Source organism: Gymnogyps californianus, chromosome Z (assembly GCF_018139145.2).
Source record: "Gymnogyps californianus isolate 813 chromosome Z, ASM1813914v2, whole genome shotgun sequence".
In the NCBI taxonomy this organism is placed as follows: domain Eukaryota; kingdom Metazoa; phylum Chordata; class Aves; order Accipitriformes; family Cathartidae; genus Gymnogyps; species Gymnogyps californianus.
In genome coordinates, this window is record NC_059500.1 from 83,399,007 (window position 1) to 83,415,501 (window position 16,495).

The following is a 16,495-nucleotide window of genomic DNA, read 5'->3' on the forward strand; positions in this document are numbered from 1 at the left end:
ATTCTGAAATCCTACGTTTTTGCACTAGTAACTCCCAGATTCAAAGGAAAATTATTCTTTTATTTCATAAGCCTTTACCTGCCCCCCCTTCAATTTTGAAATGTTTTTTTCTTCCACATTTCTTTTTATGAAGACAAGCTTTCTCCGTTCAACTGGGAGATATATTGACACAGAAGTGTCATGAAAGGGTCAGTCCTGTCTATTAGAGAAATCTGTCCCCAGTCCAGCAAAGTTTAATTAGCACGCAGATAACTTGAGACAGCTGAGTTGTCTTATTAAAATCAACGGGGACTACTGGAAGGTGTAAAGTGAAATGTGGATTTAGGTGCCTGTCTGGATAAATGAACTGATTCCCCTTTGATATAAATGATCTATTTCAATACAAGGCAGCAGTCAAATCATTAAAAAAATATTTATCTGGATAATTATACTGTAAATCCATAGGAAGATTTAATGATGGGCCATTCTATCTTCCTGTGTTTCATAAGCAGAGAAATAAAACTTGTACAAAATAAAACGTGTACAATTTCTCCATATTAATTTGGGACTGTGTGTGTTATCACTGAGCAACTGCAGCCAACGAGTCACTTTTGCCCTAACACTTGTTTATCCCACATAGTATTTCCAGCAAATAGATGAAAAACATGAAGAGCATCTGAGAAGACAGAGACCAAACCTCTCTCCTATTTCCACGTATTTGAGCAGTCTCTGTTGTTTTTGTCTTGAAGTGTCCTTTCCAAACTCACTGTTTCTATCCCTATTTTGAAGCTGTAGCATGTGAAAATGTGTGAAGTTCATCAATGCTACTTCAAAAGCCTCCCCAATAGGCAGTCCCGGTACTTGCTTGGTACCATATTCTGGAGAGTGATTAAATGATCTCTTTCTCTTTTGTGTTTTATTTCTCTTTTTACTTTATTTCTCCTGCTATCAAATATTTCTAAATTAAACTTTGCCTCTTTCTAGAACAATTTCCCTTGCGGAATGAGCCAAGCCTCCGTTGATTATCACCTCAAAAATCATTTTTAGAAACTCAATTTCTTGATGAAAAATATTTTTTCCCACCTGTAATGTAAAACAGCTGAGTCTTCAAATAGTATTTTTCATATAGTTGCATATTCTATTCCCCTGAGAGGCACCATCTTACTTAAACAGGAACATCCTGCCACGGAGCTACAAGTAAGCTCACTTCTACATGTTATTTTCCTCTTTATGTTTCAACTTTTAAGTCATTTAAACTGACACTGTTTTTACTGGTGGAAACATCAGATAACCTGTAAGTGGCATTTGATCCTTTTGTGATTTTCTGTTGTATTTTTATGAGAAAATTACCTCTTCATACGGCAAGATAAGCAGTATACCCCACCAGCTTTGATTACTTACTTAATAGGGAAAACATCTGGCTTTGCGTTGCTATACAGCCCTCCTTCCCCATCCTTGAAGTTCAGGCTGCCAGTCTCCTCACTGTCAGAAGCATCTGGGACAGATGAAATTCTTAAATAATTTTAATTTTCCAGATGGATCGCTTTCAGTTTTGCGAGCTGTGACATATCTCTGTGGGAGCATCCTTGCAGATTCCTCCAGTAGGAAGCAGCTCTAGTTAATGATACAGATAGCTATTGTCTGTTGTCCTGTTGGTTAGAAAAAGCTGTGGAAAAGGTGTGAGATGCAGGGCCAGAAGAGAGTATCCTCATTTAATTACAAGTCTGACATTACCTTCTGATTTCTGCAGCTTATTTTGTCTTTTACAGTCTCATTATACAGGATTCATCTTGGTACTCTTCATCCTCCAAGAATCCTCTCGGTTCTTATGAAAAGAACGGCTTGTTTGCATCCCAGTAGATAGATCAATTTTCATCTGCCTCCTCAGACCAGGTGATCTTCAGCTGCAGATCCCCTTCACGTCTTTGATGTATGCCCTGTCTTTTGGGCTATTGGATATAAGGATATATCTGTATCCCCAGTTTGGAAATTTTCTATTTAAGTTTCCAAATCGGTTTTATGAGACATGCCTATAAATACCTTACCCGATGCAAAATATTTTTTACTTTGTTGAAAATCCTAAACCAACAACAACAAAAAAATCAGCTTTAGATTAATCGAATATTGAACAGAGCATTTTGTCCAACGCTGGAATCAATAGACTAAAATGGCTGCAGGTTGAAAACTGGAACCAGAGCCCATATACAACACAACGTATCTTACTGCAAAATCCTCTTTTCAGAGTTTCTCCGGTGTCCTCTCTGCTGTCACACATTGTGTTTGATGCTGGTTGTACGTGTTTACCAAGAGCAGAATATTAGGAAGATAAACATTTTTAAAGATGCTAGGTGTCCTTTCTGTACCTGTGGTCACTACCTGATGTTTTCGGCTGGATGCGTCCTTCCTAAGGCCAGCTGTTGGTGATCTCTGCGAAGAGCATGTTGGCATTGCGAGCTTGAGCCACGTCTCGCTGAGGTTAATGGAAAGACTCCTATTGCCTTTCAGTTTTGCATTACCGCCCAGTGAAACCAAATTACCGCAATCTTTCTGAGAAGCGCAGGATTCGCAGGCAAAGCTGATTCCATCACATTTTCTGTTCCATATATAGATTATAATATAGACTCTTCCTCTTTGTCACTGGCAGTTAGTAAACTCCTCTCAACACTTTGTGCAGTTCATTTCTTCCTGCGTGCAAGCCTTCAGGCTTGTACAGAGCTTTCCAGATAGGATCTCCCCGATGCTTTGTAAAACAGCATTGCTGTTTGCCTTGCTTCTGCTAAAAATTTCTTCCCTCGTACATGCAAAGATCGTAGTTGCCTTCTCTGAGACACATACCCACTTGTAGGCTTGCAATCAGAAGCGTGCAGGCTTTTCTCTTCCCTCATTTCCTTCTCTTAGACCCAGCAAGAATTTGTGGCAAAACTTCCTGTTCCTCCTTCTCGGAGATATGACTCATTCCTAGCTAATTTTAGATTTCCGATGAATAGGTGTCTGCTCTGTGCCAGTCACATATGCTCACTGTGCGGCCAAAGGGGGAGAGAGGATCTTCTCAAAGACAACTCATCCAACCTCTCCGCAGACTTTGGATGGTGCTTCTTTCCATAGATGATTGAGGGAGATGAAAGAACCAGCAGAGACTCATCCCTCACTTTTAAACAGCTGAAGCGATGTGAAATTCAGCTGAAGGGATGTGATACACAGCCTCGCCTCCTTGCTGTGAAAGTCTGAAAGTTTGCCTGAGCAGCAGATAGGCAGAAAGGTCCCTGCAGTTCTCTTCGTGGTAACTCCAGCTCCAGCTGTATTTCCAAGCTTTTGCTAGTCATAGATTTCATAATCACACACCTATTGTATGTATCAAAATATTAAGAGTTGGTCCTAGATCCAGATTTTGAGGAACTCCACTGGTAGCCTGCCTTCTACTCCAGTATTCTCCATTGAGCATGATTTCTTGCTGTCTCTCCATAAAGTAGCTCCTTTCCATTTTTGCATTCATCTCCATTTTCTCCACTTCAACTCTTTTTTCCCATGTCACTGCTTTGCATCATCACCCGGGATGCCTGTAACCCATGAACCAGGCAAGGATTTTTGGTCTTCAAGTTGGATACAGACCCCAGACCCACTGAGTGCGAGCATAGCATTTTTTTGACACTTTCTGAGTTTCCAGCTCGCTGTCCTCCCTGCAGCTAGGGACTGGCCTTTGGAAACCCTGCAACACGAACAGCAGGAACCCTGAGCCCTCTCCCTGAAATGAGTTGTTCTCACCTGGCTGAGTATGTCATCTCATGTCCCATTTGACATACCTCAAAATAAAATAATGCCAAGTAGCTTTCTCAAACTATTACTATCACGAGGATGGATGCTATATTGGTTTTACTTGGTGTCCATCATGATAACGTGTGGCCTGATAGGCACAAATGCGTATAGAGTTAGAAACCTGCTGCTTTTTGGCTCGACTCAGGATCGCACCGATGTGTAGTGCTCCTGAAATACCAAGGATGATACTGCAGTGAGTTCAGCGTGGGCCTCGGAGAGGCGGCGGTAGCCAGGATTTGCACCTGGTAGCCACATATTATCTTACTCATAAGCCAGTGAAGTGTTTAATAACCCTACTGAGAAAATAAAACTTTTAAACAGTAAATCATGCTGGGGCTGCTCAGAGTTACACCTGATCGGTACTGTCATCTTCTGCCTCTTGTGGCCTCAGATCCAAGGTTTCCTCTTTTTCACTTGTGAGACTCCCGCTGAGTTGGAGAACATTAGAAACCAAAGCGATTTTAATTTAATTAGCTACTCATTTGCATAAATTAGTTTACTTAGCATGTCAACCTTCTGCGTCCAGAATTCTCTTCAAGAGGCCTGCTTGGTCTTTTTAACGTCCTTTGGGGGAAGAGGGCTCAACTGTTGTACTAATTACATATTACAGGCATTACCTTGGAAAGCGGTCACTGCTGTAAAACATTTGCTGAAGAACTTGAAATACGCAGCTATGCATAAGGAAAAGCTTCTCAGTTTCATTTTAGTTGTGAGCATTACGATTTGCCTGTTGCTTTTGTGAGCTAAAGGGCGAAACGATGCACAAACTGAACTTACTAATCATCCTTATGGCTTCTCATTAACAATATCCAGGAGGGAACATCTGTCTGTGCAGAAGAGTGGATCTTTATGTCCAGTTATGACAATTAATGAGTTAAATATGAGAAACATGATTTTTACCGCGGGATTTAGAGGGTTACAATAGCAACATACTCTGCATTTCACATGAGCTCCTCACCACCGCATCAAATATTTACTTCTCCACCAGCCCATGAAAATCAAACAAGTCGCAACGCGAAGTCACTTGTATAAGAAAAGCCTGCTTGGGTCCATTATCTAACCAATAAACGGCACGGATGCAATTTTCCACGGTGGCCGTATCTTATCGTTTATTCTTCACCTGATAGGGATATCCCAGGATGCAATCCAGGTTCCCTGTAACAGGAATGGGATAAATCTCTCTTTAGCAGGGCACGCAAGCGCTACTAGAATAGAAATACCGCCCCAGCTGCCAGCTGCAGGGGCCGTCGCTGCAGTCTCCTCCTTTGCTGAGCGCTGCAGGTGTTTTCAAAGCGCTGGGGAAAAAAAAATGTTGAGAAGCTAAGGTCTGTGCGGCAGGCAGCTTAGAGTTAATTTGCCTGTGATGGTGCTACCTTCTTCGCTTTGTTTTTTACATTCAGGCTCTTGCGTTTCTCAGTGTGTAACTGCTGGGTGCACGTTTCGAGTGTCAGTGTGTGAATATTCCCCCCTGCGCTTCTTTGGAAATAAGCTTTTTTTATTAAGAAATGGAAGTGAAAAACATTTCCTTTTTTAAAAAACTGATTTGAATGTGCAGCGCTTAGAAGATTTGATCTCTGGGGATAGCTGTATCTTCTACTCTTACTCTGAGATACAGGGAAGTCTGAAGGCCCAGTTATTAAAGAAGTCTTTTAGCTATTAAACTGGAGCTGGAAGAGTGAGGGTATCTTTGTGGCGATCTCTTTTAGCTTGTATTGAGCTTTCACACGTTCATAGCTTCAGCTAAACGGGAGTTATCTGTGATTCTCAGCCTTACAGAGAGGGTGTTTGTGAGTCTTTCCCTCTCTGCCCCCATCTTGCAGCTCTGTACTGGAACTTACTTTTAATGAACACGGTGTTGGCGGCTCGCTTTCGGGAGGGATTTTGTTCTCTCTTCTGCTCCACTGTGTTTTCTCTGCCTTAAACTAATTAAAAATGTAAACACGATTCTTTCAAATACCGGAAAATTAATCTGCAACTCTTGTCTCCTGGCTACTCGCTGGAGCTGTAAGGATCCAGAGAGCTGTCATGACTGCAACGATGCGGTGGGGTTTGGGGAGCGGGAGCAGCGGCTGCTGCAGCTGCAGCAGCTGCCTGCCTGCCTACGCTGGAGCTATTCTCCCGGCAGGGCCGCTCTGGGCTCAGGAGCATTGCTTTCATGAGACGTTAATGATCTGTAAGAAAAGAGAGGTAATCAGGGGGGAATCTAGCGATGAAGAGAACAAATGGGTGGTTAAACCTAAGATTCATGAAAAGGCGGTTTGGTTTTGCATGGCAGTTGCGTGGGTTTCTGATCTGAGACGTGGGTTTTGGAGTGAGCCTGTGTGCGTCCCCTGGGGATGGAGACATCTCCCCCGCTCCTGGTCCCGGCGTCTCAGCTCCAGAGCCACGCGCGTCCTCGTACAAACCTGTCCTGTGGCTCATCCCTGGGACACCCCTTCCTCTACGCACATTTTATGGCTTGAGTGTCTCAAGACCTATTTTTCTGGGTCCAATTCTGATGCAATGGCCGATAGCCTACTTGATTTACTGGGGCTGATGCCTTTTAATACCCCTAATAAGAACAACTAGCTACTAAAGCGATGGCTGTTGTTACTATCATTATTATAGTACACATTTTCTTAACAGAAAAAAAGGCCGAGAACTTGCTGAAGATCATAGTGGAGGAAATATATAGGAAAAAAAGCTATTTATTTATGATTCATCTTCTTGATTTCAACGGGAGTTAAATGAGCAGAATAAAAATTGTGCCCAAGTCCCATGGGAGATGGAAGCCTGCCCTGTGAGACTCCACAGTGATCCCCTGTGCCAGAGGGGATCTGCTGTTACCTGGTGGGGATGGCTGGGGGGATCTGACAGTCCCTGGTACGTGATGCATCCTGCCAAGCAAGTATCAGCCTGGCGATTGCATCTTTAAAGATACGAACATGAAACTTGCCTTAGGGCACAAGTACACATCAAAGTGGTTTAATGTCGATAGAGAGAAAGTGGGAAGAATAAATTTTGGGGACCTACGTGGCTGAAAGAAGTGCCAAAGCACTCACTGGAATGAGTTTGACCTTACGCAGGTCGTAGGGATGTTTAAGCCGTAGCTTCAGGGGGAGCAGGATTACTCTGGCAGCAAGCAAGCTTGAAATTGCCGTCCCCATTTTTGGCCTTGAATCTATGATACGTGAGATACATGAGCTCAGTTTGGCAACTGGAATTTTAAAACTATCCCGCTGTACTTAAAATCAATGTCTTGTGTGCCTCTATTTCAACTGACAGCCCTTGTGTCTCCAGCAGAGTCTTGCATAGAGCCGGGCACCTTGTGCTGAGTGGAGGCAGATTGTCCGGGACAAACGTTTTATTCTTTGACGGTTTAAATCATTAAAAGAGACAAAGAATTTTTAATTTCCTCTAGAAATGTCCAACTGAGACACCTCAGTTGATGCCTCTTTAAAGGGCAGCACTTCAAACAGTGCTGCAGCTGCCACCTCTTGTGCCAAGCAGCAGTACTGCGGCTCGGAGCGGTGGCAGGAGGAGTTTCAGCAGAGCTGCATAAAAAGGGGAATCCCTTTCTGTCAAAAAAATAAATCTATTTTGATTTTTTTTTTTCCCCTCCTTCCAAGCTGGGATAAGAAGTCAGAAAGAACTTTTTTTTTTTTTTTTTGAGAAAGTTGAAATACAATTTTTATTTTAGCTTGTTCAGTGACCCACCTGGAGGGCTGCTGTCAGCTTGAGGGAGTTAGGAACAAAAATAGACGAGAACCATGGAAATAACTGCCATTCCCCCAGCCTGGCCGCTGCTCTCTGCTCTTCGGCCTCACTTTCTGCCTCAAACACAACATCAAACTGACAGTTCCCTGCCAGGCAGGGGCCACGGAGCCCAGGTTTTCATTATCTTTCTGGAGTACCTGGTTTGTAGGTATTTCTCCCAGGAAAAAGTTTCTGTGTGTAAACTTTTCTTTTTGCAAAAGAGCGTGCTTCATCAAAAAATGACGTCAACAGAGAATCGCAAACCTGCTGCAATCTCGCGGCCCTTCTGCGGCACGCGGCAGCCTCAGCCGTCGGTTCTGCTGAGTGCAGCAGCGGGGTTTGGACCTGCGATGCTTGAAACGCAATCGAAGAGTTTTTAGAAAGCATTTGTGTTGGCTCCGGTGCTCTTCCTGGAAGAAGTAGCGTAAGTCTGTCTGGGGAGGAGACCGTACGTTTACAACCGAAAACACAAGCAGCAATGATAAAACCAGCTGCATTTTGCCTATAATCCCCAAATTTCACTGCAATCCCCTCTTTCATACCTGCAGGTTCTCAGTGGGACTTTTGTTTCTTCTTCTTCCAGGGCCTAACCTCCCCAAGGCTCAGGTTAAAACAGCATCCCTTGGTTTGGCAGGAAAAGCCAGGTCGCCTCTGCTGCCCGTCTCGGTGCCCACGGCCCCGGAGGTCGCAGAAGAGGGCCACAAGCAGACGGAGGACTCCGCGAACGTAAGAACCATCTTGCAGAGCCAGCCTTCTTGCGAGGCTCATCGCCATTGAGTTATATTCTCTAATCCCCAATCTGCACGTTAATTTTTAGATAACGATCTGTCCCTCCTTACCTCAGGTATTACGCTGCAGCTGATAGCTATTAGAAAGCTAGTAAAAAGTTCTGGCAGCTGGTAAAACTTTTCTGTTGGCTTTAATGGACTTTGGCACGTGTGATACAGGGGAGAAGCGAGTGCTTCAATTCTGTGTTAATATTATCCACGGGACAACTGGCACAGCCTCTCCTGAGCGCCCTGAGATATCAGGAGAAGAGAACGAGGGGGTGAGAGGTGCGATAAGGGAAGAAAATAATTTTGGCAGGAAAAATGAGTATATAGCAATACCAGATAATGGTGAGAAAAATAACATTGAAGAAGTAGATAAGTGAAACTGAAAAGATGGTGAAATTAGAATAATCTTTTCACTCCTATTAAGACTCTGTTAGAGAAAGGTCTCATGTGATCCAGAAGACGAAACAGTGCAAAAGAGAAGGAACAAGGAAAAAAAGAAATATATGAAATACATCTTGTATATCACCTCTTTTAATCTGTTTGCACAGGAGAATTTTTTGCTAGGCACTATAGTAGTGATTTGTCCAACATTTTGTTAGTGAATCCTTTTATGTTTTCCACTTGGCTAAAGGGAAAGACAAAAGATTTGCTTTAGACGTATGTATGGAGGGTTTGGGTCTGCCGCCTGTTTAACGCAGGCCAACAGCGTTTGATTCCTGCTCGTCATTATCAACGGCATAAAAATATACTTCTGCATATAGTCACAGAAGGATTCTCGTGTTTTGCTGGGAAAAGGGGATGCAGGACAATGTGAGATACATGGAATCTCCTACAGGAATGGGAATGGGAAGGACAGTGCCCTCCATGGTAAAATTGCTGGCATGAGGAGTAATTTAACATAGGACATTTGGTAACGCAAAGTGCAATTTCAGCTGTCAATACCTTATTTCATCACAGCAGCACGATTTAGCTCTCAGGAGAGACACTGCTCAAGCTCCACAAGCATGAGGGCAGTTACAGGCAATAACAGTGCAGGCAACAAGCTCCTCGGGTGGCCAGAATTTGGGGAGAAAGGCTAAAATTTGGGGATGATTTTTTTTTTAAGCTTGACTGTGCAGGTGCTCTTTTAAGCTGCTGGCTCCATCCCACCTCAGGGACTGCAGAGCTTATACAGCACTGTCAGATCTTTTACTGGGTAAAACCCACCCAACTAACTAATGTCTGAGCTCCCTCTCAGTGCCTGAAAGCAGAGGATCACTCCTCTTGCTCTTGCCTTGGTAATTTTTGAGTTCAATGGTTCCCAAGAATAGGTGCAGTGCTGGTAATTTTAGGTTTTGCTGCAGATTCTCAGTTGACCATACCCCAAAGGATTACTTTCCTCCAGCCCAGTTAGGCGCTTCTGAAAACTGTTCCCAGTCCTCTGCTCCCACTAAAGGTGAAGGCAGAAATTCCCAACCACCACCAGCAAGGGCTGAGAAGTTCAGCTAATTGCTGGACAAACTGTTGCAGCCCGTCCTAGGAGAGGACATGTTTAGATGAGCATTTGTGTCTCTGGTGGGTGCTAAAAAAATGTTTTCATAGTCCCCCCAAGCATGGATGCATGCAATGCAAGGGAGGGAGCTGGGGAAACGGGGACTCAGGGAAGGGTCGTTGACATTTAACATTGCTCTAGCATGGTCACCCTTAGTTTTCAGCTCCCGTGTTAAGCCCGGAGAGGCTTTGCTATCCAGCCTGTAAGCGGCAGCCCATCCTTGAGCGCTCCCAGTCCCTGAGGACCATGCGGGGAAGATGTCCCGGTGGGGGGACCCCAGGAGGTCCATGTCCTGGGCTCCTGCACAGGGGGCTTTCGGTTCCCATCCCGCTGCCCGCTTATCTGTGTGTGTTTGTTCACTCGCAGGTTTATGAGCAGGATGATCTGAGTGAACAGATGGCCAGTTTGGAGGGGCTAATGAAGCAACTCAACGCTATCACAGGCTCAGCCTTCTAACAGCTCTTGATGAAGCGATAATTATCCCGGAGCATTGCAGCATACCAGGATTTCACGCGTACCACCCACGTACACCACCCCATAAAATCATCTTGTGCCCAGTACCACTCCTTCAGTGCAAGGAAGATTCCTGCAAAGTCCTAAAAGGAACGATAAAAAGAAGAAAAAGGAAAGAATAATAATGGAAATGTTACAGAACTGTAGATCTGGCATCTAAAGTGATGGAAACATGGCAAAGCGAATGACGTCATCACCGCGGAGTCGTAGCTGATGCCACCGAATTGCTCATTTTGATCTACTAGTCTTCGTAGAGCTCAAGTTGTCATGACTAACTCATGTTTTACTCCGTAGAGGTTTGTAGCTCTTTGTATAGATCTAGTCTTTCCTCATGCAAGTATGTTTTTAAACATAGACCATGCCATTAATGAGACAGTGTTGTAGGTCACTTGTTTGTGTTTTTTTTTTTTAAATACGTGATTACTGACTACAAAAACACCCATAGCGAATAATCACACCGCCACACCAAGAATTTGGAAGTTTTCACAACAGCACAAAATGCAAAGACAAATTACTAATTTCTTTCGTCGTCTCCATCACTCATCTTGCACGAGTGGTGGGGATTAGCGAGTTGCTGTAAAATTCAGCCATTTTAGCAGGCGTTTGTAAATCCTCCCACAGTTAATGTTTTATGTATGGCAAACAGAGAACCAGGAATGTAAAAAAAAAAGGGGGGGGGGGAAGAAGAAAGTCTCATTGGTGGCCTGCTGCCGGCCAGCCAGTGTACACTTGCAAAAAGAGGACATAATATGCAATCTTCTCTGACACGCAGTCATTACGTGCTTAAGCTTGTAATAAAACACGTCTGCGTATGGGTGGCCTCTGTGGCAGACCGCCCTGTGATGACATTGGGAAGCGCGGCTGGGGCCGCCGCGAGCCGGAGCAGAGAGAAAAACAGAGCTGAAGTTTCCCCGAGCCTTTCCCATCCACCCCGCATCCCCCGGGATGGTTCCGATCGCAGGATCCGTCCACCTGGGATGACGATGGGCAGAGGATGAGGAGGGCAAAGGGGTAGCAGGCGATGGGTGCTTCCCACGGGCGGGACACGAGCCTGGGGGAAGAACCACAGAGGCGGGTAAATAACTGATAAATTAATTAGGAGGGCTTTTCTGCAAGCGTAACGTTTCCCGGTTGGGATCGGCAGTGCTCCGTGAGAACAGCAAGCAAAGAGCGGAGAGCAGCAGGACACCGTGCACCATCTTTAGGGATTCCCTCTCCTTGTCCTAGTGCTTTAGCTGCGCATTACAGTGTTTATTGACAACGATAACTGGTTGAATTGACTAAATTTTGTGTGCATACATTTTATTGCTAAATTTTCAGCTGCATTCAGCGTTAATCCCTGTTTATGCAGCTGAATCACCAAAAGGGAACTAATTTGCATATTTCTCAGTTAGGAGGCTGCAAAACCCAATAAGAGAGTTTCAGATGAATTATTCCATTCAGCTCTGCCTTTGATTTCAAGCTTGAGTGGGTCATAATTTTAAAAGAGCATGGAAAGGATAGGATCTTTACAACCTAATAGCTCCTTTTATTAGGTGGGTAATTATATGTGAATCTCCGAATAAAATATTTTGAGTAAAATGGCACTGCAACAGAAGTAATAATTCAGATTATTTTCTACGGCCCTGTGCTGGAAAGGAAATCAGATGTCAAGGAGGAATTCAAATGCTTCATTAGGAACTCTAGTGTGTTTGTGAAAATGCTCCTTTAAAAATGCCTTGTTATTCAATTTACGAAGATTTTAATGAAATATTTCTCAAGAGTGAGGAAATCGTGTTTGCATGGGAAGCTGAGCTTTCCAGTTCTGAAAAATTTGTAACCAAAAACCTCTACTAAAAATAAAATGCACAAATCTTTCCCGATGAAAACCCAGCTCAGCTGTTAGACCCTATAAAATCACTGTCTCCATTTTAACTCGAAAAAAGAAGGCTTAATGCAGCTTTTGAATAGCTCCCCGTCCGTATTTGCAGAGATTGACGTTGTTGAAATAGGAACATAAGGTCAAATGTGTCTCTCACTTATCGTTTATGAAATATCTTTTACCCCGGATTTGCAGCAGGATAGCTGGGAAAAGAAACTGCCCCAGGCCTTTAAAGAGCAGCACTGCACCTTTTTAATCATGGAATACTAACCCAGGACTAAGCGTATAACAATCCCAAATTGCCTAAAATAAGACGAGCCACAAAGAGGTTTGCAAGTTGGATTTTGTTTGGTTTGGACACAAGCATTGTAGTGTCCAGGCGCTTTGGTATTGATCAGCCTCTTCGTTTTGTTGAAGCATCTCTCTTCGACTTAAACGCTAAGCCCCTGAAAGTCTGCAGATTGATCTGGCACTCCTGTGAGCGCAGCCTTTCTTCTGCCGTTTGAAGCGTATCTATTTCCAGGCTCAGCCTATTTAAATCAATAACACTTACAGACCAAGGCCAAGGTCCACGTCGAAACAAGTCCTTGTGTACTCAGTCCGCGGGAAGGAAAAACTCTTATCGGCTCAGCCCAAGCATAAGACAGCCGCTCCCCACCCCCTTTCTAAATAAATTAGTAAGAAATTTCTGCTTCAATTTAAGTTCAGCATATGTCAGTAAAAAGAAATTATTCAATATAAACACTGAGTTTCAGGGTTGGTTTGGTTTTTTGTTTGTTTTTTTTTTTTTTTTTAAATTTTCCTTCAGACCTTCCCTTGACAGCCAAAAAAGGGCTGTACCCTTCACCTCCCCTGAGCCACATGACACTACATTTGGGTGTCATTGTCCTAAGGAGCCTTGGAGACATTCCCAGCCTTCATTTAAGGACGATTTTAGTACAGTACCTAACTAATTCATAAGCAGGCATTTCTTTTGAAATTTCACCTTATGTGTGAACTTGCAAAACTTGCAAAACTCAAATGTTTCAGCACAAAACTTCCACATTATATTCTGCTGACGCTCTATTTATTTGCAGTGAGCTTGGCTGAGAATTTCTTTGGATTTTGACAAATTCCTCAACTGCCAGAATATTTATAGCCCGTGACTATCTCAGCCATGGACACTCCCAGAAAAATGTAATGAGAAATCTGTCAGTCCATGACGGGCTTGTGAAGCTCGATGTTACCATGGAAGATCATTAGCTAATCAATACAACAGGGCTGCCATAAACAGGTGGAAAAAAAAACCCAGCAGCCAAAAAAGGATATATTTTTTAGTTTTTCTTTTCTTTTTCTTCCCCCCCCCCTTTTTTTTTTTGCTCCAAGACCTAAAAATGGAGGAATATCAATGGTTCAAAAGGCTGAGTGCTCCCTAGCTCAGCATCTTTGTGGACTGCTTAGATGTTCACGTCTGGGGCAAAGGTTCAGTCACTTTGAGAAGCTATTTAATTTTTGGAGGAGGGAGGATAATCTGCTTGTTCTTCTTGCATGTGATCTTGACTATGCCATGATTTGGGGCTGGACATTGATACTGCCAAAACTTTGCCGTAGGGTTTGTGGTGTCACTTCTCAGGGAGCGAGGACCATCATATCCCCTATACTGGTCTGGCTGTTTGTGCACCCTCCCATTCGGGAACTGGTAATTCCCAACTAAAAGGAAGCCAGAAAGTGGAGAAGCACAGAGATAGTCATGTAGCTCCGAGCAGGATTGCCCACTCCACAGTTTCCTGACATGCACATGCTTCGAAGGTTGGTCCTTGTTCTCCCCATGGCACCCAGCCCGCCGCCAGCGGCAATGCACATCCCAGTGTGCTCTTGCAACTTTGCACTGGTAGGGAAGGAAATCTCAGCCACGAGGCTTCTGTGCGGCTTGGGACGTCGCGTGTCGGATGCTGTAATAAGATTCTGCTGCAAGGTGGCTGTTCTTTGCATCGGCACTCCTTGAGCCTCTTCTCTTAGTAGCCATGCCTTTAGTTTTTTACAGGAGCATCTCTTCACCAACCTTTTCCCAGAGCCAGCTCCTTAAAAGGTAGGACTGCTGCATGTCTGGCCTGATTCCCTCCTTGACATTTTTAAAGACCAGATGATTTCTTTAAAACGTTTCTCCAGAGCTTCTGGGCTTGTTTGCAGTGCCTGCTCGCTCGCTGTGACATCTTCTGCCAAAACACACGGTGCAACCCAGAAAACACCAGGCAAAACGATGGCAGCGCTTGTTCAGGCGTGGAAGGATGGGAGTGAGTTAACAGTGAGGCCATCTCCGGGTCCTTCCAGCCTTTGGGAAGCATCAGATGTTTGCTTCTGCAGTCAGAGCTGATGGTGTAATTCCTGCTGCAGCTCACCTCGTCCTTTCGCGGGACGCCCTCTAGCTGGCACCTAACGCTGAATCCTGCAAATCCCTACGCAGATGCTCGCACACGCTGCCCTGAACAGGCACGAACCACCGTTAGCCGTACCAGTGGTAAAACCAGGTGTAAACGTTTGCAGGGTGAGAGCCGGCAGCGTTACCCAGTTGCTCATTAAATCCCTAAGTAGATGTAGGTAAGGGATCGCTCTGCAGGCAGCGCCAGTGGGAAGCAGAAGGCGATGAACCTGCAACCCCCTTGGCCTCATTTCTGAGATGGGTACCTGGCAGCTGGATGGAAGAAGGGGTTTTTTTTAAAAAAAATCATGGCTTCATAGGTGATCAGAGATTGTTTTTCCTGTCGGCTTTGTTTCCCCGCGTCCCCGTTAGCTGCTCAGTGTCCTGTCTGGTGTCGAATTGGATTCTCGGAGGCTCCATGACCTTTTTTTTTTTAACGTTCTCAGCAAAAGGCATTGAACGCATCCTCATTCTGGTCTGGGTTGGCTGGAGAACACAGTACAGCCCCCACGTCGCGAGGCGGCACGAGCCAGCGTGCTTTGCTGTATGCTGTACATGTATTTCCAAGTGCGAGGAAGCACCGTCGGTAGGAGAAGGAACGATGCTGTTTTTATTCTTGTAAAATAGACCTGGCGATTCCTACGTTTGCGAATTGCCACCGTGTTTGGGATGGGGTGGTTGGGGGGGGAGGGTGTACTTTTTATAAGTAATATTTAATTTATTATTTAGAGTGTTTTCTTTTGGATAATTTATGATACAAGGGATACCTGGCTGGAAACCTAGAGCAGGCTGTTAAAGCTGCAGTGTGCCCATGTCCCCGTGCGCTGGGCTCCGGCCCTGCGTTACGCACCCCAAGCGTGAGGATTCGGGAGGGTCGGGCAGCGGGACGGTGCCACCCAGTCACCGGTCACCGCCACTGTCACACACACCCCACGGCTGCTGTGAAGCACCGGCTCCAGCCTGCTAATTCAATGTCCTGGCACTGGTGAATGCCAGTTAAAGGGCTTTGCAAGGTAATTCAAAAATTCTTAGGATACTAGTGATATGTTTATCTGATAGAAATGGGTTATACTACAGCTTTAACTAGCCTTAGTTTAAAAAAAAAAAAAAAGAAAAAAATCTTGTTGTTACAAAAGGCCTAAAGATGGCATTTTGAGCCTACAAACAGTTTCTTTAAATTGTCAGACTCTAGCATTGTTAACCAAATTAGAATAGTGACTGCAATATTTAAGTGTAAATCTTGTTCTATGAGAAAGGAAACTTGCTTACAGTTTAAAAATAAATGACTGTTTCTACACACAATCTTGTATACTACTACATGAAGAAAAAGGGGGTTTTGTAATGCACTGTAGAACAGTCTCATATTCATTTTTTATAGAAATGTTATTCCAATGGTGCATTTTTTTGTTTAATAAATAAAGTTTTGATACAAATTCTCTCTCCGTCTGGTACATTGTACAACAAGCTCTGGGTATCGGTCCCTGCATCCCAGGGCAAGCCCGCGGCTCCCACCCCAGCACATCCCATCCAGCCCTGCAGCATCTGCTGGCTCCAGCCCCGCTGCATTGCTCCCCTCCTGAGCCCCAGGTAAATGCAACTTGCAATTCGGGGCTCGACTTAAGGTGAATATCGGGGTACACTCTGGATGCTGCAGGAGCTGTGTCGGTTTGGGGAAGGCTTTGGAAGGGAAGAAGAAGAAGTCATCTTACGCAAGAAAACATGATGCCACTGTGCAAATGGTGTCCAGGAAGGTAATTTCACACGCTTGGGAATCAGCTCCCTATCAGTAGAGAAATGCCATGCTGGGCTTGACTTCTCAATCCCACCAGCAAGCCGAGTGCTAAAGCAGCCGCGGCGGCTGCTCGGCAGCAGCTCTGCCCTTGGCCGTG

At 44.5% G+C, this 16,495-nt stretch overlaps 1 protein-coding gene across 1 annotated transcript in view; it reads left to right on the forward strand.

The window, feature by feature from the left end:
• Window positions 1–10,290, forward strand: part of DCC (DCC netrin 1 receptor) — a 580,257-nt gene extending 569,967 nt beyond the window's left edge. Inside the window, exons 28-29 of the mRNA XM_050913130.1 lie at window positions 8,111–8,253; window positions 10,201–10,290. Of these exons, the coding sequence (XP_050769087.1) occupies window positions 8,111–8,253; window positions 10,201–10,290 (233 nt within the window). The remainder of the gene's footprint in view (window positions 1–8,110; window positions 8,254–10,200) is intronic.
• The last annotated feature ends 6,205 nt before the right edge of the window (window positions 10,291–16,495 follow it).